We start from the raw sequence: 24,859 nt of genomic DNA on the forward strand, positions 1-24,859 counted from the left end.
CTCTATTTTTTAATTATTCTCAAATTGGTTTATTCTTATATTCTTCAAAAAACAATCAAAATTTTTTTAAAATTTAATTGTTCAAAACAATCAAAAAAAAAAAAGAAACCAAATTATTTTTTCAGTAAAGCATATTCATGTCCTTAATATCTGCAATACGAGTAATACATAATAATGTATAAATATTTACAAATATGTAATACCTACATTCTGAAATTATAAAAATCATTTTAGGTGCAGTTGAGGATGAAAATGAAGTGCCATCACGTAACTTCTTAAAACGCCAGGCAAATTTAATTGTTGATTCCAAATCTAGACGCAAAGGGTTTAGAAGGAAATAGAGTTTGTAATGAAAAATGATATAAAGTTTTAAAATTCATTTATTTTACTGCTTAAATAATTTTTTTTTAATTAGTTTTTTAAAAAAAAACTTTTTTGTTAATTACTTTTGATTTTATGAAATTTTTATATTACTTTAATTATTTTAAATAATATTTTGTAAACAGAATTCATTCACTACTATTTTTCTCAAATCGCTAAGTTGTTTTTGCCCTTATTTCGGAAAAATAAAGGAGTAGAATCTATAGCTTAACTAATCTGAGTTTCAAAGAAATATTCATATTAACTTATAATTTTAAATATTTGTTTTAAAAAATTAATTATTATACAAATTTTTATTAATTTAATATTTTTACATAACATCATTTCTTTTCTTTATTTTTGTTAATTCGAATATTTTCGAAATAATTCCTGCAATTCAAAGTGTTCAACAGTGAAAGTGATAAAAGTAACGTAGAAACATAATAGTAATTTAAGAAAAAATCAGAATAAAATTTAAATATGTATGTATATAATACATGAAGTCATAATATTGTATATAAGTATAAATATGTATTTTAAAACTGTACTTATTTATGTACGGCATATTATTCTTGCAATAATACATCTTACTCATTAATACAATAATTTTTTGCTCATTAATTATTATAATACATCTTCCTCATTAGGAAATTTAAATTTTATTAAATTACTAATTATAAAGAAATTGTATATGCATTTATTTAATATTATAAATTTGGACTAGATATGGTAAAAGCGAAAGGAATTTGTTATTGGGGGAATTGAATTTTTTTTATTGAAAAATAAAAATCTAATATAACTGAGTGGAACAGTCTTATTGGACTAAACATAACGCATATGGAGGCAGTCCATATCTCTCTTAGCCAAAATCCACTGTTAAAAAAGGCATAAAATCTGCATTTATGATGACACGTACCGTTTGCACAAACACTCTTTAACTTATATTAACATGACGAAATTAATTATTACCTTTTAAATTTAAAATAATATATATGTTTCATTGTTTTAGAAATTCAAAGAAATATTAGCAATATTTTTCTATACATTCCATATTTTTGTATCTTTTTGATGTTTTTTAATATAAGTAAGTAAGAATTTGCAATAACTTTAAAATAAAGAAAATTCGTAAATGAATAATTTTTTAATTAAATTTTCTATATAATTTTTATAGTTACATACTTAGTTTGATATTAGATGTTAGAAGGTAGATCTTGATTGATTGGAATAAGGTAATTCCAATTTATGAAAACTTTTAATTAGAACTTTCTTGAGGTATTTTGGCTTTTTTAGTTGAATTGAACTTTTTTTATATGCATATTATGCACATTATACATTTTATTGATAAATTAAAGCATATACTATATTCTTAGTTTCGTCAAGAAAATCTTAGCTAGTAGTTTGCTTTTTATTAGCTAGTAGTTTTTTTTTGTTTTTCGTAATAATTTATTTGCTGATACCGAAAGAATTTATATGATTTGAAATTCATATTTAAAATGTTTAACTTTATGTATACTATTACATAATTCTTATTAATAATTACACTATGGGAAATTTTAATATTTTTGGCAGTATAAAAATGTATCTTTCTTATAACTATCTTAAATTATTTGCATTTCTATTTAGGCTTTTCTCCTTTTTTTAATTCTTTCACTTTACTTTGAATAAAAAATAAAATATAAATTCTCAAATATAGAAAAGGAAATTTATTTGTAACGATTTGAATGAAAAAAAATCTTTGACCAAGATATTTTGAATATAGTTAACAAATGAAAAATAAATAATATTCGCCAATAAAAATTTGGGTTATTCAGATTTATTGAGAGAACAATGAAGTATCAAAATTTTTGCGTTCACAATTGCATTTCACAAAACGAAAAACCAACTTCAAATTAAAATCAAATAAATTCAATCACAATTATGTTACTTGAAAATAAAAAAAATCTTTAACTGAATGATGATTAGAAATTATTGAAATTAACGTTTTGATTTAACCCATTTGATCTAATGCAAATTTTATGAAATACAAAATCTCGAAAGTAGTTAAAGAAGAAGTAATATAAATAACATAAATAATTCTCATCCTAAACCATATAAATGAAAATAATTTTGATTTTATTTGAAATTCGCATATTATCTAAAATATGCTTTACATTTAAAAATGCTATATTTATATTACTCGATGTGAAAAAGATAGATTTTTTGTTTATAAACAATATTTATAATAAAAATTATAGAAATTAAAATATTGAAAAAAGTAATTTTATTAGCCTATAAATATAGAATGATAAAATAGAAAAATTTATAATTTGAACATATATTTAATTAAATTATTAATGCTTTAATTAACTGAAATAAATTTGGATAAAATTGAAAAAAATCTGAGTCAAATTAGTTTTTTGGATACAAATATAATTTGGTTCTTCATTGAATAATTTACAACTTTTTTGATAAAGTCCGATTAAATTGTTTGAAACGTATTTTTACGAACTTTCTTTATGAATAATTCTTGCCTCATTACTAAAAACTGAATAACATTACTCTTTTGACGAAAAATTTGTTTTTAAATACATATTTTTCATAAAAAAATTATACATATGTTTTAATTTTTAAGAACTTATAATTTCATAATAAATTTCACTTAATTTCTCAACAGATTTAAATTGTACTTCATGTTTCCTCTCTTTTGTTTGGTCTAGCCAACAACACAAATCATTTTAAATTTATTTTATATTATTTTACACTACTTTTCATTTTTATAATTAGTATTTCTATACATAATATAAAATTTCTAAATTTTGTCTAAACAAAAAATTATTTAGGGAGAGCAGATTTCCCAACTATTTATTTAAATATTATTTCACTTCCAACTACTTAATCTAAACAATTAAAATTTAAATCAAAACTAACATATTAAAAATGTTTTTATTTTTCTACATTCAAGATAAATTTTGAATTGTATCAAAATGAGAAAATTTTACCCTGCTTTTTTGCGTTTAATTTTTAATTAAATTGGAACATATTTCTTATTTTAGTTTTTGTTTCTTTATTGATACTTTAGCATTTATTCTACTTCTCATGAATGTTAGTAAATAATTTAAAAGAAATTTTACCTCTTAAATATATTGTTAATATTCAATTTTAGTATAGTTTAAAAGAATAACAAATACAGAATTTACATTTAATTAATACATTAAAATTACTACTAACGAATTTTGCATACATATTTTTTTAACTATTTTAACTTTTTTTTTTTTTAGAAAAAATTAAATAATTTCAAATTAGGAATACATAATTCATTTTTGATAATAAAATTTTAAATCCAAAATTTTAAGTTTAATGAGCTTTAAAATAATAGATTGAAATAATTCAATTTAAACAATATGTACATATTTATGTATTTAGAAAATAAATTAAGATTTTATATGTTGTGTAATAAAATTTTCTTATTCTAGGGTTTTAAATCTTTTTTCTAATAGTATTAACATTTATTTAATTCAAATTAAGTCAAACTGGTTACAAAATAAAAAAATTTCAAAGTTGTAATAATTTTATAATAACCTCACATAATTTTTTATTTATTATAAAAACGACACTGAAAGGTTGTTTTATTTTTAATAAACAAGGTTGCAAAATGATATGTTTCAAACAGAAAAAATGTAAAAATCCTAACTTGAAATTAAGATTTCGTCAATTTATATGTTTAAATGTTATTTATATAAGCATACGTATGTATACATAATACCTATAAAAAATTTAAATAGATTATTTATATTAATTCAGTTCTTTTTAAACGTTTGAATGTATATATACATGTATATGTACTGTATACTGGAATAATTCTTTTTTAATTATGATAATGAATTAAACTAGTCTTACTTATTTCATAAATTTCGGATAGCTTTGCAATCAGATACGTAACAGGAAATGACAGAATAGGTTTTCAAAAACGTGTAAAACTCTGCTTCATTCATAATTAATCGTTCAACCATTTTAAATTAGAAAAAATGTATAAATTCACGAGTTAAAAAGCACCGGGTGGTTGATATTTGTAAACTATGAAATGTTGAAAAGTGCTCTTTGAAGAGTTATTTTTTCCATCGTGATTTTCTTGTTTTATCTCTGGTGTCTGAAAAGCTTTTTTGCTATTACCACGAACAAATTTAAATTTTGAAATATTTATATTGAAATAATAACCTGTTTTAATGTATCCGTAATTGCATACATATCCAATAGTTTCCCTAATATAACATTTCTAATACCATTTTCATAAATTGGTTTTACAAATTAGTTTAATCATTTCTTTTAATATTTGAAAAAAAAATTTGACGGATGTCAATCGAAATTTTAAACAAAACATTATTAGAAATTAAGAACGAAGGAATAAAATACTGAATAAACTAAAAACTAAAATATTAAAATTTATAGATGTTGTTAAATTTAGCGCCCTAAATTTTTACTTGATTTTGAAATTTATTTTAGATATTTTAATCAATTCAATTACTTAGTTAAAACAACTAAAACAACATGCAACACATAATGTATTAATTGAGATAAATTTTTAAAAACATAAAAATAGAATAAAATTATAAATATTAAAAAAGTTGGCAGTACCTTGGTTCATAATGCGCTTTAATAAGTTTTTTATTATTTAAAAATTAAATCATCAAATCAACAAAAAAAAAATTATGTCGGAGACAATATGTTATTTAAAAAGACATTTCAATCCGAGAAAAACCAAGAACAAAAATTTGACTAATTTCACAAAAAAAAAACAAAGATAAAAAAACACGAACAGAATATTGAAGTATTTGATTTTAAGTAGGCTAATATTCACATTATTGACCTACTTGTGAACAACCTTCCCATTCCATTAAATATTGTATCTTGCCGTTTGTTAATGTTCTTTTTCCGCGCACAATAAATTTTTCACCATTTCGTATGCGCTCTACAGCACCGAAGTACATGTTAACTGAAGATTGCAAATCAGATAGTTCATCTTCAGTTGATTGCTCAAAGCTATTATTCCTACTAGATTCACCGGAAATAATGTTACAGGTGTTGTTACTGTTGTAATTATTATTCGCTGCGTTCATTGATGAATTATAAGTTAGGGCTGCACTGTTTGCACTTGAACTGGAATTTCGTCGGTTTTCCGCATAATTTTTATCATCACGTTTACGTAAGCTACGATGTTTTAAATTCTGGACATTCGACATATTAGAAAAACTCGAAAATGGATTGCTACTATCAACTAATATTGGTGATGTTGCTAATGGAGTATTTGAGATTGTATGCCCAGATACTGATCCAGGTAAAGAATTTACTGTTGAAGGCATATTTTTGTTAAAAATTGGCTTAACTTTCAAACCTGATATTGAATTAAAATTAAATGGTGTACCGACGGGGTATGTAGCTATGATATTGTTTTTGGATTTTGACGACGAAACAGATTGAATTGATGTGCTAATTACCTAAAAATTTTGCAATTATTAAATTAAATATTTCTAATTAATTTTAAGCTATTACCTCAACATTACTCGATCCAGATGATCTTCTAAGACGTCGCTTTTTTATTTCTTGATTTGGTCCAATTACTAAATCTTTCGCACTCAATCTTCTTTTAATGGTTCTTACAATTCTAAACTGCCCAGCAGCTTGAAAATCAGTCGGTAGTCTACTATTGAACAAATTCACGCTAGACTTTTTAAGAGCAACTAATTTTGAACTTAAATCAATTGACTTGCTAACATCATTAATACAACATTTAGAATGCATTGAATTTAGATTTAATTTTGATGGGAGTGTGTTAAAATTTTTTGTACTACTACTGTTATTTTCAGTATAACTGCTACTATTATCTTGCATCTTTTTCGGTGTAATGTGGCGAAAAGGATTATTTCGACCAAAAAAATTTTTAGGCGGCGGAATTCTTAAATCTAAAGGTCCAAGACTGGAATTGTCATCGGATGAATCACAGCATAAACTTAGATCAACAGTTAAACCTACTGATTTCTCATTTATATTATTATTACTAATATTAACATTATTATTAAAATTAGTGACAGTATCACTTTTAATTATTAATGGGTTTGACAGTCTTGGAAAGAAAGTGTGTTTTTTCTTACGTCGCGATTGTTCTTTTTGTTCCTTTTGTCCAGGTTCCATAGGCGAACTTAATGCAGTTTTACTATCGATAACTTCCCTTTTGATTGTACCCAGTTCTTTTTCAATCATATTTTTTATCGGTATTTCATCTTCTGATGAAAATTTTAAATCACTACTAAATTTAGATTCATTGTCGTCTATAAATGCGTCTTCCTCAGATTCTAGATTTGCATTTTTCGATTTTCTACAACAGAAATGTTTAAGACAATAGTTAAGTGCACAATATTTACCTCACTTACTTAGTTGGCGAAAGAAATTTCAATTTCAAAACCGATTTAAGGAACTGATCTGTTATTTTAGTTGCACCTTTTGGAATTGCAATTTTTGGTAGTGATGGAGGTATTAGAGTTCTTAATCCCCAAAAAACGAAACCTTTTTTAGTTTCTTTTCCGCTTTTGAATCTGCTACTATTGTTTAGGACATTAACTATTTTCTTTTGAATTTCCTTTTGAGATAAATTATTCATCTAAAAATTTTTAAATTTCGATTACTAAAATAAAATTTTCAATTATCAGTCTTACCGATACAGATAATTGAAAATTCGACCAATTTTGGATTGCATAAGGTGCAATCGTTTTCGTAATATGATGATATTTTTTGTCATTTTCAAGTTTCGTTAGATTAAACATAATTAAGTGAACCAGATCTATCCAACCAAATTTAAGACGTCTAACCACCTCCGTACCATGGTTGCAAATAGAGCACACAAAAACGTAAAACCTGTAGCAAAACGTATATTTAGATCTAATTAAATTTTAACAATTGCCACATACCGATCACCGTAAAGAAGTGGATACGATAAAGATTGAATACATTTCTCGTGAAACCATTGTAAACACTTTAAACATTGCAACATTTTATCATCCCATCTGCCATGTTTCCCGCAGTAGCAATAAATTTCTTGATTATTGATCCGATGTTTACTATCCCACGTTAAACTTTGAATCTAAAATATTTGAAACATATGCATAAAAATCTGAATTTATTAAATTTTATATTTCATTCACATCATATGGAAATTGAAGTTGCTTATTCTTGAAAGGGCGATTTAAAATCAAACCTGTGTTTCTTTCCTCTGCCGTTCTTAAACCATTTTCAGCACAGCACCTAAGGTAAATAATTAAAAAAATGTTTTTTTCTTTCAGAAAAATAGCTATCATTACATTTTGCATGTCCAAATTCCATGTCTAAAGCCACTTTCAGCGCACATTCTGTGATATCCTCTTGAGCATTTTTCACACGATTCCACTATATCATTTTCATTAAATTTCTTACAGACAACACACATCGGGGATGATTCTATCTCTGAATCGCAACTCAAACGTTTAAGCTCATCAAAATCCGCTAAATACTCTGAGCTGTCATCAAAATTTATCATACATTTTCCATCAACAGCATAAACGTCTTTTATTGTTCCCAAGTAAAATTTTCCATCCTTTTTTTGTACCAGAACATCCATATTGGCAGCGAAATTATACACTTTCGGCTTATAATTATTTGTGCTTTCATTGCTTATACAACTGCTACTACTGCTATGGCTGCTACAAAAACTACTAGTACTACTACTGCCAAATCCAGTGTCAGAATTTGATACTGAATTCTTTAAAGTTAAAGATTTATCTGGTGATAAACCATTTGTGGTGGAATCAGGTTCCGTTTGAATATCACTTTTCTCACTCTTAATTGTTTCATTTGCTTCTTTTTCTGTAGCTGAGGTAGAAGAGTTAACGCGGTTTTTTTGGTCCAATAAATCAATATTTTTATTTGAAGACTCATTACTATTATTACTAACGTTGCTACTACTTGGCTCATTAAAATGGTTATTTATTAATATATTTATACCTTCCAAAACAACTGGCGAATTCGCGCTAGTATGACCATTCAAGGAATTTTGATATGACCCTGGGATGCAATCACCACTTGTACTTTTAATAGATGTTGTACTGCCATTATTTGTTGTGGTTGTCGCTGAAACACTACCACTCGAATTGTGCGTTGTTACTATAGTTATTGATGATGAAGAACTCTTATTATTATTCAAATGCTTCGTATTAGCCGCTGGAAGTCGTGGAGAATAGCTATGTGTAGTAATGAGTATAGTATTTGACCCTGGTGTTGAAGTTTCCTCTGAATCAGATTGATGAGAATAATACTGTTTTTCATGAATTTCAGTTTTTATAGCACTATTTCCATTTAAGAAATTGCCAGTTTTATTAGAATTAAATGTGCTCTCAATTTTTTCATGACATGAATTAGACAAATTTATTTCTTGTGGTGATTGTTGATTTTTGTCTTGGCAAAAATTTACAGGTGGTTTGCGTTGCAAATTATTTTCCAAATTAGACATTTTGTCGTTTGTAATATTAAAAAGTTATCTGGAAATGAAAATAAAAATCGATAAACTTTATACTTCAAAACTTAAATCAATATTTCTAGACAAAATTTTTCCTTACAAATGTAATTTTAGTAACAGAAAATCCATAATGGCCGACGTTTTTAAATTTTAATGTTAATAGTTTGAATTATGATATTTATATAATAAACTTTGTTACTAATTACTGCTGTAAATAAGTTGAATTTTTATATTATAATGCTTATCAGCATTCATATAAATTTATTCATTTTTTTAGAAATTGGTCTACACATTTTCAAAATATGAAACACTAACCACATAAAACTGCCATTAATTAGATACTTCAGTAAATTGTTTTTGATTTAACTTTTTTTAGAATGATTAATCTATGTAATCTAATAAATAAGATAGGGAAAATTAACTGTTTTTTATTTATTTATCACTCAAAAAACGCGGGGTTGAACGCCAAAACCAGGACTTAGGAAAAGAGGTTACTTTACTCTTTTGCTTGCTTTTACTTGATTAAAATGGAAATGGAACCAAGTATGATTATACTCATACAAACAAATCAATTTGACAGCAAAATTTTGGTACATATTTGTACACCTACATACCCAATAAACAAAAACAGGCTAAACAGCACCGTGATAGGGTGGAATTGAAAAATTTCTTAAACATTTAAGATTGAACTTACATTTAATGATGCACTGAAGATAATCTTCTTCATTTCGTCTCCTGCAGAGAATTTTCTCAAATATATTCACTGCTCGGAAAAATTTAAAAAAAATTATAAATATCTGAATCTGAAAAAATTTTCAAATTTTAAATAATTTGTTTTATATAGGAAAAAAGACAAAACCATGCAATTAAAAAAAAAAAAAGGGAAAACTATATTTACATTTTTGATATCATATTTGCAGGAACGTTTGGTGATCGCATAAAATAAAATTTCTGCGCTGCCAATGTTCAAAAACATTTTTGCACCTAAAATGTAAATTGGTAGAAATGTCAAAACTCAAAGTCAAAGTCAAACACCAAGTTTAATATCGATTGTTTTGTAATATTCACTGTGTCGGTGTGTTGTTTGCTTGGTAATTTGCCGCATTAAATGCATATTATTTACCAAAAATAATACCAAACATAAAATAAAAGTAAATTGAAAATATTGAAATGAATTTAAAATTGTTTTTGTATTATTTATTAACTACAAAGTGAAATTTGAATATAGATTTTATCAAAAAACATTTTCAAAATACAAAAAAAAAAAACAATTTTTTTTTGTTTGCAAAAGAAAGGGTGTGTTGTATGTTTATTAAGTGATTGTCTCATCCATTATCTTTTCACCTTCATTAAGTAGGTATCTATCAAATTTAATTCTACATTTCTAGTAAATGAATAATTAATTTTTCACGATAAAAAACAAAAATTTTATTAAAGTTTGAAGAATTTTAATTTTTGAGATTAAAAGTTTTTTTAATAAAGAAAAAAAAGAACGTATGTAAAGTTCCATGTAGGTAAATAAAAAAAAATAAAAAAGAAATAGCTACTTACTGTATTTAGTTAAAAAAAAAAAGAAATCAAAATCAGGAAATTTATTCCACTTTCAAATCTTGAAGAAAAAAGAAAGTTGCTTAAAAAAAAATTATAGCTAATTGGCATTATCTTTGTGTTACCGTAGAGACTTCAGCAATATTCTGGTTTTAGTGTTTTTAGTTGGTTTCTTTATGAAAAAAGCCAGCTATTAATGTTTTGCCATCAATTACATATACATATATGTATGTAAATATCTATAGGTAAGAATATTTTTTAATTGAATTGAATTTTTAAAAAAACATTTGTAAATAAGGTGTATAATATGTAGGTAGATAGGATCTACCTATGTAGGTAGAAAGTCACCCTTCAATGGAAACTAAAATAGCAATGTAATCATATATTTAAAAGAACCACTTATAAAAGGTTGAATTTTTATACATAATAAAAATAGAATTGATGGGTTGTTTTTCAAAAATTTTATAATTTGCTGAACTAAATCTGAAATTCTATATTGAAAATCAAAATATTTTTCAATAATCCTCATGATTTCAATTGATACAACTCTCATCTATTAATAATAAGCATCTATGTAAGTATTTGAAATCCCACATTTTAATAATATTTTAGGAAACTTATTTTGAGTTGGCATTTACTCAGACCTATATGTATCAATTTGCTTTTTTTGAATTTGTAAAATATATTTTTGGCAGAAATAAAAATAAATGTTATTAGTGTTTGATATCATTAATGAGACAAAAATGGAAATGTAGGACAATATCGGCAAGGTTAAAAAACAAGCAGCTTGGTTCCTTAATATTACCTTATACCTACCTGTTTTCACTTTTGAAAAACGAATTTCATTACAATCATATTAGATAATGTTAAAAAGGAGTGGTACACAAGCACATAGAAGCAAAATCATTTTTTAGTCAAAAAAATAGCATACTAACTACCTAAATAATTTTAATTTTTAGATGGAATTTAAAAAAAATACCATGCAAAATATATACATAGGTACGAGGTATTTAATTTATTTATTTATATATGCTCTCTTCAAAGAAGCTAGGAATTTAAAATCAAAAATAATAATATTTTTATATATGTAGGTATATATTTGTATATATGTATATATTTGTATAATATATGTATATGTAAATATATACATATATTTATATATATGTATATATTTGTAATTCCAGTCTGTGTACTGAATTGCGGTATTCATTTATTTTTATAAGTTATAGGTATATTGAACGTTGGTAGTTCCTAGCTTTTCTTTATAGTTTTATTTTTTATTGGTCAAGTGTTGTATTACTAAGTTTGTTTATGCAATATGTACACAACGAAAATGACAATAAACACAAACTTGTAAAAGGGCCACGAAAAGTATTTAATTTTCGCATACATATTTATATATACATACTATAGAATGTTTTACAAAAGAAAATTCAGGGTGAATTCTTATTTGCAGAATTTATGAATTGCATGGAATGAAATGAAAATATGTAAATTAACAAATGCCTATGAAATTTGAAAAAGTACGATTTGGAATTGCAATATTTACAAGTTAAACAATTTATTGAGCGTCACATTAAAAACATTTTAGTATTTTTTATTGATTAAATAAAATAAAATTTTTTAAAATTAATTAAAAAAAACTGTACGATTGAAAGCCTTCCCTCATTATGTAATGAAAATTAAGAACAATTTTTTTTGAGACTCCCTTGATCACTGTTTAGCGCTGAATATTCAAAACAAGTAAATTTTTCTAAGTTGACAAGTAGGACTTCTACACATTGCTTTCTTTTCCTATATTTTTTGTGAATTTGGGAATACGCTGACTTAATATTTTTGTTTTCAGTAAATTTTACTTTTATTAATATTCTCATTTCAAAAAGGTGCATTTTTGGTTTTTGTTTTTGCGTGAGTGACCACGAATGAAGCCACTCTTCTGTTTTTGTGTAAAAATTTTCAATAATTTTAATTTTCATGTAGTTTTTTGAACTACAACTTAAAACGAACTGCTAATAATAATAACAATGGTTAAATTTAACTTTGCCATCTGTTATTAAAGCTTAGGGATATGAATTTTGTAACAGTTGATCTTGAAGTAGTTAAGTAGTTACAGCAAATTTGGACATTTAATTTTTCCAAAAATAAAATAATTCTTAAGAAATTTTTATTATTCACAAGTTAAATAATGACAGCTTTAAAGTAATATTATCTTCTTTTGCCAAATTAATCTAATTAAGATATAAAATGCCTAATATGTGTCGATTAAATATTTTTTTTATAATTTTTTATATTTTGATTTTTCATACTTAATTAGAAAGGTATTTTTCGATTTTCAAAGAGCATAATTTAACGCCTCTACTTTAGTAGATCAAGTATTTAAAGGAAACGTGCTTCGTTATGAATGATTTATTAATTTTTTTTTGTTTTTTGTTTATTGCAAGAAGTATATGTATTTACCCTAGCAGATTCAATATTACTTAGTTAATAAAATTTTGCAATTGTTGACATTGAAACTAGTCAAGGTTCATTTAAAACTCAAAACCTCACAGAAACGCAAAAAAAGTACAAAAATTAATTCTAGTAGGAATTCAATACGAATTTCTTTGAGCTTAAATTTTGCAATTTCTTGTTTCTTTTTTATAATGCATTAGGTTGCAAATTAAACAACTACTGCAATTTTGTTTAAATATTGCGATTATTTGTTTTACGGTACTTAATGATTAAAAAAGTTAAAAATAGTTTTGCTTTGAATTAATTTAAATCCTTTCTTTATGCTTTTCTTTGCTTGAAGTCAAGGTGCTTGCGAAAATTTTTACTCAGTTACGATTTTAATGTGCCACTCAAATCAATTCTAAGTAAATTTTATCTAGGTGTAAGAAGTATAATTATTAAATTAATTTTAGACAGTTAGTAATGAAAAAAATTTTAATAAAGTGTTTTTATCTTTTATAACGTCTTATAACGTACGGAAAACGCGGTAAATTTTTATTGCAAATTAAAGTTATTTGCATTAAGCATAAAATTACGGTTTAACTAAAATAAGACGATAATATCAATAAGTGCTTAACTTATTTTTCCTTTCTCTTAAATTTTCTAGTAATTATATGATTCTTCTTAGTTGAAAATAGTTACTCTTTACTTTAGGAATTTTTACACGAATAAGCAGAACACTTCTGCAATTATATATATATTATATATTATTATGGATAATTTGTTTATGTAATAAATTTTTATGGTTTTTTCAGTTAAAATTGAATAGAATTGACCTATAAAATTCTTAATTTGTAGCTAAAGACTATGGAAATAAAGCTTCATCAATAAAATCATATTAAGATGAAGTGTCCAAAATTCTTTAAGCATTATTTTGAAATTAACTTTGTAAAACATTGAGATTGAAAGTTGATCTTAAGGATTGTAACTGATAATTTTATGTAAAAAAATGTGCATATCTATATAGAAGTTTTTGTAAACTTACTTATAAAGCAAAACTATAAGTCATAAATTTAGGTCTTGAGAACTTCACTCTAAACGTATAGAAACTCTGCCTAATCTTTTTTTATTAAAAACTGACATGCCTTAATTTTGAAAGGTCATTCTGGATTCAAATATTCTTTCTTAGTTGCTATAAAAAATAATTTTAGGACTAATTATTCCAAATACTCAACGATTTTGTTGGAAGCTTTGCCATCTTAAGAATGTCAATCTAGGTAAAAGAGCAGATAATTTTGATTTTATGTACTTATTTGTACAATACAGTGCTTATCAATGATATTGCAAACAGAAAAGAAAATTTATTATGCTTTAAAAACGGCCATCAATTTAAAATTTCTTTAACAAACAATAAACTGATTTATAAAAAGAAGGGAAGAGAGATGAAAAGAGAATTTGTGCAGGTGTATTCGGTACCATTTTTGTTTTTATTTTATATTTTACCAGATTTAGAGATTTTGTTGTTTTTTTCCCCCTTTTTGTGTTATTTATTTTCAATATTATATATTTTTTTGTCTGGAATTAGTTTTATTAGCGCATTAATAAGTACTGAGTTTAATGAGTAAATATTAAATAATAAAAATAGTTCAGAAAAGAAGTTGAATTAAGTATTTATATTGTGCAATAACAGAAATTGTACACAATTATACCTTTATTTAATCTTCGTTGATTTTGGACCAGATAATGTAAAAGAAAAATTTTTACATTATCTGGTCTGGCGGCTTTTTTTTGCATCCTTAAGTTACACATAAACTTTTTTTTAGTTTGTCATTTTAAACGAGTATACTTACGAGTGAGTCTTTATAACCACTTAAGAATGAGAAAATATGAATTTAAAGTAAATTAAACTTTTCATTCAATTTTGTGAATTACTGTGAAATTAAATAACAAGTTATCGTTATAAGTGCATATAAGTTCTCTTTAAGCTAATAAAAACTACGTTTTTAATAAAAAACGGGAAAAAATAGAGTTGACCTGTCAACTCAGTCATACCTGTACGAATTTGCTATCCTATATGCGAGTAAATATTCCATAGCTGACTATGAGAAAGACTATGACTTTAAATTTATGCAAAAATTTAAGAACTGTACGCGAATCCGCATGCAAAATTTCAGAACTGTGTTTTCAATATTTTCTGAGATATAGTCAAACTTCTATTGAAGTTGTTTGGCAGCTACCTCAAGGAGTTAAGAAATTTCAACGATGTTTATCACACATAACAGTCCTAATAATACACTTGTTTTCATGAAATTTCTATATTATGGCACCAAAAATTTCTGAGATAATGTTAAATAACTTTTGGACTTGCATGGCAGCTATCACAAGTGGTCATGACAACTTTTAATGAAACAACTTTTAATGAATGTAGCTGCCATTTTGAAATATTTTACTTTACAATTTCAGTATTGTAGGTTGAACCGTCTTTACTTCTTACTTGAATCGTACTTGGGGGAGCCCAGCAATTTCAATGAGTGTCATCAAATACAAAGGCCCTAATAATATATTTGCTTCGGCGAAATTTCAATACTATAGCTTCTCAATACTATTCAATACTATTTTGAAGTATCAAATTTGAATAGAGTTCTGGCTTGTTTCTCTTTCAATTAGTTTTTGAGTTATCGTTTGAACGGACGGACGGACAGTTGCACGCACAAAGCTAAATCGACTCAGAGTTCGACGCTGATCAAAAAACATACTTCGAACGTACGTCGTACGGGTGTAATGAGACAAAAAATATTACAGGTGATAACATTAAAATAACATTACATGCATATAATATACTTATTCTCTTATACAAACCATAATGTATCATAAATAAATAATGAACATTAAGCATACCCGAACATAAATCATACGAGATATTGTTTACATTTACCACTACATTTGCAGTGTGTTTGTTTTTAAAATGTTTCTAAAAAATAAAATTTAAGCTTTTTTGAAATGTAAGATTCAAAAACTTTTCAACAAACATCGATATTCAAATTACATTAACTATTCGCTGCAAGTAACTATGAGTAATAAGCAAGTTCTTGCTAGTTGAAATTCATGTCAGGAATCATTGAATGCCTACAAAATTATTCATCAATTTTCATTATTAATGTTAAAAATAAAATTCTGCATTTTTAAGTCGAGTTGCATACTTATTAACTGTTACAACGTAGGTACGTTCAAGTGTTTATTGCTAGTTTTGCAAAATGTAGACAGGCAACTAAATAACATAATATATAAGTACATATATGTATATTACTACAATATTTATTATTTTTTAATAATATTCCATACTTTCCTTGATTCTATATAAAAGAAGCTGATTCATAAAATTTTATCATTGAAAAAATTTATCATTGAAACCGGGAATAAAAAACATTTTCATCAAATCTGCATTTTATTTGCACTTGCGATGGTATTTGCAAGTTGTATTGGTCTATTGAAGAATTAATTAAAAAAAATTAATGTATATATTCACAGTAAATGCCATTAACGGAGTTTTAAGATTTAATTCATAAAATCTTATCCTTAATTATGGCAAATTTATAACTTTGCCTACTTTTTAATAGTAGTTATTAAGTTGAAATAAAATTATGTTTATTAATGAAAATTTTCCATATGATTGACATTACTCTATGTCCTAATTTTATATTAGCTTTACCTAAACTATTTTTTTAACCGATTAAGAAAACATAATGTTATCAAAACAAAAATAAACTTGCGTTTAATTTTAAGTGCAAATACAATTAAGTTAGATAAATTTTACTGGAGGTCTGAATAATTTCTTCTGTACTATCATCATTAAAATAACTTTATATCGATATATTAATAACGAAAGCGCAAAACCTATCAATATGTTATATATAGTAAATATACTCGTAATAATAAAAGAAATGTCTTCAAATCTTACAACAAATGTTTAACAAGTTTTCAATTTTCTTTTTTTTTAGATTTAATGTTGCTGTCAAATATTCTTTTTTACAAACGCTGATTATTAAAATTAATATTTTTAAAAATTTCTGCAAAAACAAAAAAAGACAAGAAAAGTACTGATTTACTGTTTCATCTAAACTTAAAAGACTAAACTAAAAAGACTTAAAAAGAAAATAGTATATAAATAGTAGCATTTTTAAACAGAATGGCGTGGAGATTTAAAGCATCTAAATATAAAAATGCTGCCCCAATAGTACCTAAACCTGAAGCATGTATACGTGATGTATGCGTTGGATCATATCAAACATATGGAAATAACATTGCAGCATCTGCTGCCTTTATGGCATTTAACTGGGAACACGTTGGTTCAAGTTTGGCAATTCTTTCTCTGGATGATTGTGGACGTAAAAGTAAAACAATGCCATTGTTACATGCACACACAGACACTGTAACCGATATAATGTTTTCACCATTTCATGATGGTATATTGGCGACAGCATCACAAGATTGTTTAGTTAAAATATGGCATATACCAGAAAAAGGACTCGAACAGTCATTAGAAAATCCAGAATGTACATTTTCACATAAACAAAGACGTGTGGAAACCGTTGGATTTCATCCAACTGCCGACTGCTTACTATATTCTACGGCGGCTGGTACTGTTACTTTGTATGACATTTCTGTACAAAAGGAATGCTTTTGTAAGTATTTGCGTAATTTACACTGTTATTAAAAAATTTAATTAAATTTGAAATTAATTCAGTTATTAAAAAAATAATTTTTCGAATCTGTAAATTTCCAAAAATATTTTTAAAATGAAAAAAAATTCTTTTAATACGAAAAAGGAACTTTATCAAAGCAGATTTTCTTCTGATTTTCATTTCTATTTAATTTGAATGTTTTAGGTAATAATGAGCACACAGAAGTTATTCAGTCATTAAGTTGGAAGCAAGATGGTACTGTATTTGCTACAAGTTGTAAGGATAAAATGGTACGTATTATTGATCCGAGAGCGGCGGCTGGTCAAAATATACAAATGTCTGTTGATAGTCATCAAAGTATTAAAGACTCTCGGGTAGTATGGTTAGGAGACCAATCAAGAATCTTAACAACTGGATTTGACGCAGCCCGTGTTCGTCAAGTTATAATAAGGGACATAAGAAATTTTTCAATTCCTGAAAAATTACTTGAGTTAGATTGTTCAACGGGTATTTTAATGCCACTATTTGATCCAGATACGAATATGCTTTTTCTTGCTGGAAAAGGCGACACTACTATCAATTACATGGAAGTTACAGATAAAGATCCGTACTTAATAGAAGGATTACGACATACGGGCGAACAAACAAAAGGAGCTTGTTTGATACCAAAAAGAGCTTTGAAAGTTATGGAAGGTGAAGTTAACCGCATTTTACAACTAACGTCTAACATGGTTATACCAATTATGTATCAAGTTCCCAGAAAAGTAAGAGATTTTTACAAAATAAAATAATTTTTTTGTATTTATAAAGTAACATTTTAGACATACCGTGACTTTCATAGTGATTTATATCCCGATACAAATGGTTATAAAACTGATTTGACAGCGAGTCAGTGGATGTCTGGCACAAATTTACCTTTACCAAAAATGTGTTTAGATCCAAGTAAACGCGAGCATGGTGACGCTCCGATTGTTGTGAGTAAAGCTTTAACTAATTTAATGCATTTTTTTTAGACATACGTATTTTTTATTGTAAATAACTGTGAAACACTAATCAAATAATCATCTTGTTTCTTGGTTTTGCATTACCAGTGTTAAAAACAAACATTTTATTTGCTATTGTTACTAATTATTCCCTTCATTTAGGGCATTTTTTCTCTTACCGACTCGATAACAAAAATACTATTATCTGTAAATTTTGCATATTTTTCAGAAATTCATTTACTTTTCTTTTTTTATGGCATACGTAGTTATACCGAATATTTTTAGAACAATTTTTCATTGGCACAGTAACAAATACATATGTACATTACTTTAGATCTATTAAGTGTTACTGAAACAGAAATAAACATAACAATAATTATAAGAATTCAACGGATTAAAATTACTATTTAATTATGTCATGCAAAAACATTTTTAATAAAATTATCCAATTTTCAATATCGTGTCGGTAAGTTTAAAAAGATCCTTACCAATCACTTCTTAAAATTTTCATTTTCTTATTTTCTTTTAAAAATAATACTTCCATATTATTCTCAACTTATATATAAACAAAAATTAAAAAAAAACCGCAATTATATTACGATTTTGTAAATATTTGTAATGTTTAATTGAAAATTTCAACACATACACCGGATTAAACTAAATTTTGACATAGATTCACCGTGGCAATTTAAGTGAGCTTATTAAAAATATTGAAAATAAAAAGTTACAAATGCAACAGAAAAATCAACATAATGGTCAACACTTTACTGGACCGATTACTGATTCAGGACTTTTCAAAAAAGCAATTAGCAACAGCACAAAAAGCTCAAATAAAATTGAACGTGCTGTTGAACCCCCCGACGAAAAGAATAAATTAAAGAAAACTGAAGTATCATTAATTGACGATACAGATAATATAGAACAACAACAACTACTTAGGCCCAAAATTCTAAATGAAGATAATGATCACAGCGAAAGGCCCTTGTCAAAACTTGATCTCATAAAACGATTTGATAACAAGTACAAAACTGATTCAGAGAAAGATAACCAAGGTAGTGTTAAGAACAATAAACCAAGTAAAATTTTTAGTGAGAATGAAGTTGTTTCTGTAACCAAAAAAGCGATTTCCGACGTTATTCAAATATCCGCTGATTCGATTGAAAATGATTTATCAAATGATTCAAACGATTGTAATAGTTGGACATCACCACAGAGTATAACGCCACCAAAACCATTGCCAAGAACATCAAGGAATAATTCAATAACAGATATACTATTGACCTCTACAGTTCAGTCGATTTCTATTGACGAAAATGTTGGAACTACAGGAGAAGGACAAATATTGCCAACAGTACAACAGCAACAAGCTGTAGCTCCAAGGCCGGTAGCAAGACCAAGGACCACAGCAACATCTTATAAGGTTGATTATTGAAATTTGGATAGAAGAAAAACAATTTTTTATTTTATTTTGGGTGTCAACTTTAATTTTTTTTTATAAAAGCACATTTTTGAGTTGCTATTTTTTTAATTCGTTTTTTAGTTTCTTTAATATATGTTAATCCATCCTCTTGACTCTTTCCTCTGTGCTTAAATTTTGTTTGTTGTTGGATGACTTGTTGACATCGGTGTATTAATGACAATTTTCACTAAATATTTAACGTCTTTGATAAAACTATAGATATTTGATAGATATTTGATTGCTTGAAGTACAAATATAAAAAATTAACATTTTTCATTTATTCCCTAATAATTTTAAATGCATTTTTCAGTTTTTGCTGCTTGCAACAGTATTTAAATATAAAAACAAGATATATGCATACTCATACATATATACATATGTATGTATATATTTTTCTTGTTTTTTTTTCAAGAAATTTTATTCCTTATAGACACTATTTGGAGAAACAAAATTTTTTATGAAAAATACTTTTGCAATACGTTAGTGCACTCTAGAAGACCTATATGTTGGAATTTCGGGGAAAAAATATTTTCATAACAGTTATTGAATTTAAATTAAAACGGAATCTTCAACTGATAGCAGTGCCGCACTACAATTTCAAAATATTCATTGTTATGTTGACATGCAAATTTTTTGTAAAAAATTTCCAGAAAATAAAATTAATTAAATAGAAATCCGACTAACATTTCTAAATAAATTATTAACGTTCGCCGTAATTCAAATATGTATTTTTAAATAGTGACTATAGATATATTATTTTGATTTCAAAGCACTATCATGCATGATTCTCATCTTCTAAATCTATAATTAACTCTCTTTTTGCTTTTGAACATTACATAACTGTTAAAAAAACATTTTTCTAATTTTTAAAAATATTTTTAATAGCCGCGGTTGGGCCCGAAGCCTTTTTCAAGTAACGCTGGAGATGTTTCATTCGATAAAGTTTTTTCAGTACCACATGCCCCTGGTTCTATCGAAGTTGATAATTTGAATTTTGGTGAACAAAAGATGGTAAACGATACAAATGGGGTGGAGTGCGAGTCTAAAAAAATATTTTCATCACCTGATCTAGTTGAAATTCAAATTAAGAGTAAGTTATAAAAATTTTAATGAAGCAGTATAACAGTCAAGTATATATTTTTAAAATTTTTAGAAGAAGAAAGGGATCTTGCAGATAATAGTAAAAATGGTCATGAAGAACAAAAATCTTTAACCACCTTAGAAAGACGAAAGGTAACATTCCTAAATATATAATTTAATTGTAAAATTCTTTTTACTAACAAGATGTTTATGTACTTCAATTTTTAACAATACTAACAGTACGAGGATGAGGACGAAAAAGATAAGGTAGAACTTAATAACCGTTATTATTAAGTATTATTTTATTAATAATTTTTTAGTTTAATATTTTTTCACGGCTATATCCAAGTAGTTTTTTTGTTTATTCTATACTTTTTATCGTAGTTTTACATTAAATAGCTTACTTGTGTTAACCAAAAGTTCTGTAGTCATGTTACAACAAATTATTTATATAGTTTCATTTTATATACATACATACATGTGTATGGAGTTGTGGAATATTAAAAGCAAAAAATTTTAATGAAATTTTTATTTCTTGACAATTAGTTGTTTGAAATGAATAATTCAGAATCTTCTGGGAACTCTACAGAGTCTGAAGACAAACCAGATGAACTAAAGCGTTTATCTAGCAACCGAAGTAGTATTGCTGAAAGACGTCGTTTATACGAAAATCGTTCTAAAAGTATGCAAGATGAAAAAGCACAATCACCAGTCCCGTTATTAAGACGTGATACGATTGCAAAAACTGAAGCAGACAATAATGTAATTCGTCAGTCTATTTCTTCACATGAAAATACAGATAAATTAACAAAATGTGTTGGCAATAAAAAACATAATAGCACCTCTTCAGGCGCAATTGATTCGAATAAGGATAACTCTGCGACATATACAAAACGCACATCTACCGTTTTTGGTAAAGTATCCAAATTTAGGCACTTGAAAGGAACACCAGGACATAAATCCACTCAAATTGAAAACGTACGTAATTTGAGTCGACAAATTCCAGGTGAATGTAATGGTTTTCAAGCAAACCATGAAAGAGTTGCCGTACCATTATCTGGACCAGGGGGTAAAGTTGCTATTTTCGAGCTAAGTAAACCTGGTCGTTTACCAGATGGTGTCATACCATCACTCGTTAATGGTTCAAATATTATGGACTTCCAATGGGATCCTTTTGATTCAAAACGATTAGCGGTTGCTTGCGACGATGGAGTTGTAAGGTTTTGGTTAATACCAAATGGTGGCCTTACTGAACCAACAAATAAGTCAGAAGCTGAATTAATTGCTCATTTAGATAAAATTTATTTTATTAGATTTCATCCGCTAGCTGAGGAAGTCTTTTTGACAGCAAGTTACGACATGACCATTAAGCTATGGGATTTAAAAGCAATGAAGGAAAAATTGTGTTTAAAGGGACACACAGATCAAATATTTGATTTTCAATTTAGCCCTTGTGGTGTTTATGGAGCCACTGTTTGCAAAGATACAAAGTTACGCATTTACAATATAAGAAAATCGGAGAATCCAATTCGCGAAGGAAATGGTCCTGTTGGTACGAGAGGAGCTAGATTGGCTTGGGCCATAGAGGGACAATACCTTGTCGTGACGGGATTTGACAAGTAACGTTATATTAAATTTAATTCATTTAATTTTATCATGTCTTCTTATATGACGCAACTTTATATTTTTAGGGTATCAGAAAGACAAATTAGCATATATAACGCTCAGAATTTATCAACATGTTTGGGAACAGTTAGCCTAGATGTTTCTCCATCAATTTTAATCCCGTTTTATGATGAAGATAGTTCAACACTTTTCGTGACTGGAAAAGTAATAATAATTTTAAATTCAAAACGAAAATAATCTCTTTTAAAAATCTTTCAGGGTGATTCAACAATATATTGTTATGAAATAACAGACGAAGAACCATACATCTGTCCATTATCACATCATCGATGCTCAAGTTTGCATCAGGGTTTAAGCTTTTTGACAAAGAATCATTGTGATGTTGCCAGCGTGGAATTTTCCAAAGCATACCGACTTACGAATACGACAATCGAACCTTTAAGTTTCACAGTACCCAGAATAAAGGTAATACAGTTTTGACTTTCCAGTTTTCTGTTTTGGAATACAATTTTTATCTTTTTACAATGTTATAATTATGAAACATTAGAGTGAACTTTTTCAAGATGATTTATTCCCGCCAACACGCGTGTTATGGAAACCAGCAATGTCGGCTGATGATTGGTTCTCATTAAATGATAAGCGTGCAAAACAGATAAGTTTGCAACCAGAAGGAATGGATTGCTGTGAGTTTTAAAAAATCATAGTAGAAGAAATCTACTTATATGTACATATATATTAAAATATTATATTCTAGGACGCATTTGCTTTTTTGTTGTTTACAATAATTTCAATATATAATATTAAATTTTTTCTTGCTTGGTTCTATTTTTCATTGTAGTATCATCAATACAACCGGTAGTGTCAAATAAAAAGACTGATATTCAACCAGCATTAAATTCTTCACAATTAATAACGCAAACAGATTTTGAAAAATCACGGCAACAAAAGGTAAATATTATTCTGAAAATAAAAACAATTGTAATTTATATTATCTTATCTGTTTGATTCAATCATGACCCAGTTTTTTGGTATCAAGCATATTATCAATATAGAACAAAAACATGGTCACTAACTATGTCAAAAAATCTTCAACAAGGACTTATATGTTCGAATTTTTTTTTTTTTTTTTTTTTTTTTCCTTCTTCACTCCTAGGAGCAGTATTGGGGTAGTGCATGATATCTATCATGCCCTAGTTTCTATAGTCATAGAGAATTAGCTAGGTAGGTGACTAGCCTGCCGTAGTTTTTTATTTATATTAATTATTTGAGGTTATTAATATTTACTGTTTATTTTTCTTAGTTTTTAGTATCGAATATTATGAATATTTGAAAATTACTTGTTTAATATGTTCGAATTAAACTGCAATTAATTCGTACATGTACATACATATATACATTTTTTAACATGAATTAACTTTTAAATATGTATGTTATTTTGAATTAATATATGTATTTGTGTTTCCAATTTATCTACCAACATCGTTTTAAGGAATTGGTTTTTATGTAACGAATCGTCATTTCATTCCTTTTGACTTTTTTAAAACTATTTAAAATTATTTAACCATAGTTTGTTCAAATTAAATTTGTATGTTCTGTATAGATGTGGATTTGAGTGATTTTATTTAAATTTCCAGATTCAAAAATCGGTTAGCGCGCGCATGGAATATAATACAAAGTTGGAGCAAGATACAATGGAAGGTGTAGATGAGAACGAATGGGATGAATAACTTTACAAATGTATAATAATTTTCAAAATTTTTTATTCTTATCAATAAAAAAACAAAATCTTAATAATATGTATAATTTATTATATTAACTTTTTAATTCTACAAGAGGATTTTATTAAGTTTCTTTTGTAATGAATGAAGAAATATTTATTTAAATGTTGTAAATATTTATTTCTATTTTTTTATATTTTAAACTGCGCTTACATTTTTGTCTTTTATATGAATTGGATCAATTGCTTAACAAAATAATATAATGCTTTTTATTGTATTTTTCTTTCAAATTTTTCTGTTTAAAATTAGAAACACAAAATATGACTAACAAATAAGTAGCATTATTCATAGGATATTATTAATATCCATTTGTAAAATTTTAATTTAAAAAAAGTAAAAAGCAGAGTTTTAAAACTTCTTAAGATATAAAGCAAAATTTTTGATAAGAATTTCAT

At 26.3% G+C, this 24,859-nt stretch overlaps 2 protein-coding genes across 11 annotated transcripts; one reads left to right on the forward strand and one right to left on the reverse strand.

Moving 5' to 3' along the window:
- Positions 1-211: 211 nt before the first annotated feature.
- On the reverse strand, positions 212-9,382 carry LOC129605678 (polycomb protein Pcl). 3 transcript variants are annotated; one of them, XM_055515580.1, is made up of 9 exons: positions 9,194-9,382; positions 7,689-8,900; positions 7,533-7,632; positions 7,299-7,471; positions 7,047-7,245; positions 6,765-6,991; positions 5,887-6,709; positions 5,208-5,831; positions 212-312 (listed from the first exon to the last, which is right to left on the reverse strand). In XM_055515580.1, exons 2-9 carry the CDS (start codon positions 8,870-8,872, stop codon positions 226-228), a joined length of 3,417 nt encoding a protein of 1,138 aa, XP_055371555.1. In that variant the 5' UTR covers positions 8,873-8,900; positions 9,194-9,382; the 3' UTR covers positions 212-225. The 3 variants fall into 3 exon arrangements, 2 of the variants coding, with proteins under 2 accessions (XP_055371555.1, XP_055371554.1); XM_055515579.1 differs by having other exon boundaries at positions 8,979-9,382; XR_008696731.1 differs by lacking the exon at positions 212-312 and adding an exon at positions 3,947-4,486 and having other exon boundaries at positions 4,555-5,831; positions 8,979-9,382.
- Positions 9,383-9,963: 581 nt separating this feature from the next.
- On the forward strand, positions 9,964-24,846 carry LOC129605152 (coronin-7). 8 transcript variants are annotated; one of them, XM_055514732.1, is made up of 14 exons: positions 9,964-10,235; positions 10,557-10,671; positions 16,855-17,538; positions 17,743-18,302; positions 18,360-18,512; positions 20,866-21,070; positions 21,134-21,213; positions 21,301-21,327; positions 21,607-22,679; positions 22,752-22,890; positions 22,945-23,151; positions 23,234-23,369; positions 23,525-23,634; positions 24,321-24,827. In XM_055514732.1, exons 3-14 carry the CDS (start codon positions 17,043-17,045, stop codon positions 24,411-24,413), a joined length of 3,279 nt encoding a protein of 1,092 aa, XP_055370707.1. In that variant the 5' UTR covers positions 9,964-10,235; positions 10,557-10,671; positions 16,855-17,042; the 3' UTR covers positions 24,414-24,827. The 8 variants fall into 8 exon arrangements, with proteins under 8 accessions (XP_055370707.1, XP_055370708.1, XP_055370709.1 ...); XM_055514733.1 differs by lacking the exon at positions 10,557-10,671; XM_055514734.1 differs by lacking the exon at positions 10,557-10,671 and having other exon boundaries at positions 9,964-10,231.
- The last annotated feature ends 13 nt before the right edge of the window (positions 24,847-24,859 follow it).

This window comes from Condylostylus longicornis, unplaced genomic scaffold (genome assembly GCF_029603195.1).
Source record: "Condylostylus longicornis isolate FDR11 unplaced genomic scaffold, ASM2960319v2 ptg000013l, whole genome shotgun sequence".
NCBI classification, from domain to species: Eukaryota; Metazoa; Arthropoda; class Insecta; order Diptera; family Dolichopodidae; genus Condylostylus; species Condylostylus longicornis.

Bases quoted from the DNA above. Each gene is read 5' to 3' on its own strand.
- LOC129605678 (XM_055515580.1), bottom strand. From the start codon at position 8,872: ATGTCTAATTTGGAAAATAATTTGCAACGCAAACCACCTGTAAATTTT. The intron at 7,633-7,688 runs GTAATGATAGCT...TATTTACCTTAG, and splicing joins GGAATTTGGACATGCAAAAT to GTGCTGTGCTGAAAATGGTT. The intron at 6,710-6,764 runs GTAAGTGAGGTA...TTTCTGTTGTAG, and splicing joins AAATTTCTTTCGCCAACTAA to AAAATCGAAAAATGCAAATC.
- LOC129605152 (XM_055514732.1), top strand. From the start codon at position 17,043: ATGGCGTGGAGATTTAAAGCATCTAAATATAAAAATGCTGCCCCAATA. The intron at 21,214-21,300 runs GTAACATTCCTA...CAATACTAACAG, and splicing joins CCACCTTAGAAAGACGAAAG to TACGAGGATGAGGACGAAAA. The intron at 21,328-21,606 runs GTAGAACTTAAT...CTTGACAATTAG, and splicing joins ATGAGGACGAAAAAGATAAG to TTGTTTGAAATGAATAATTC.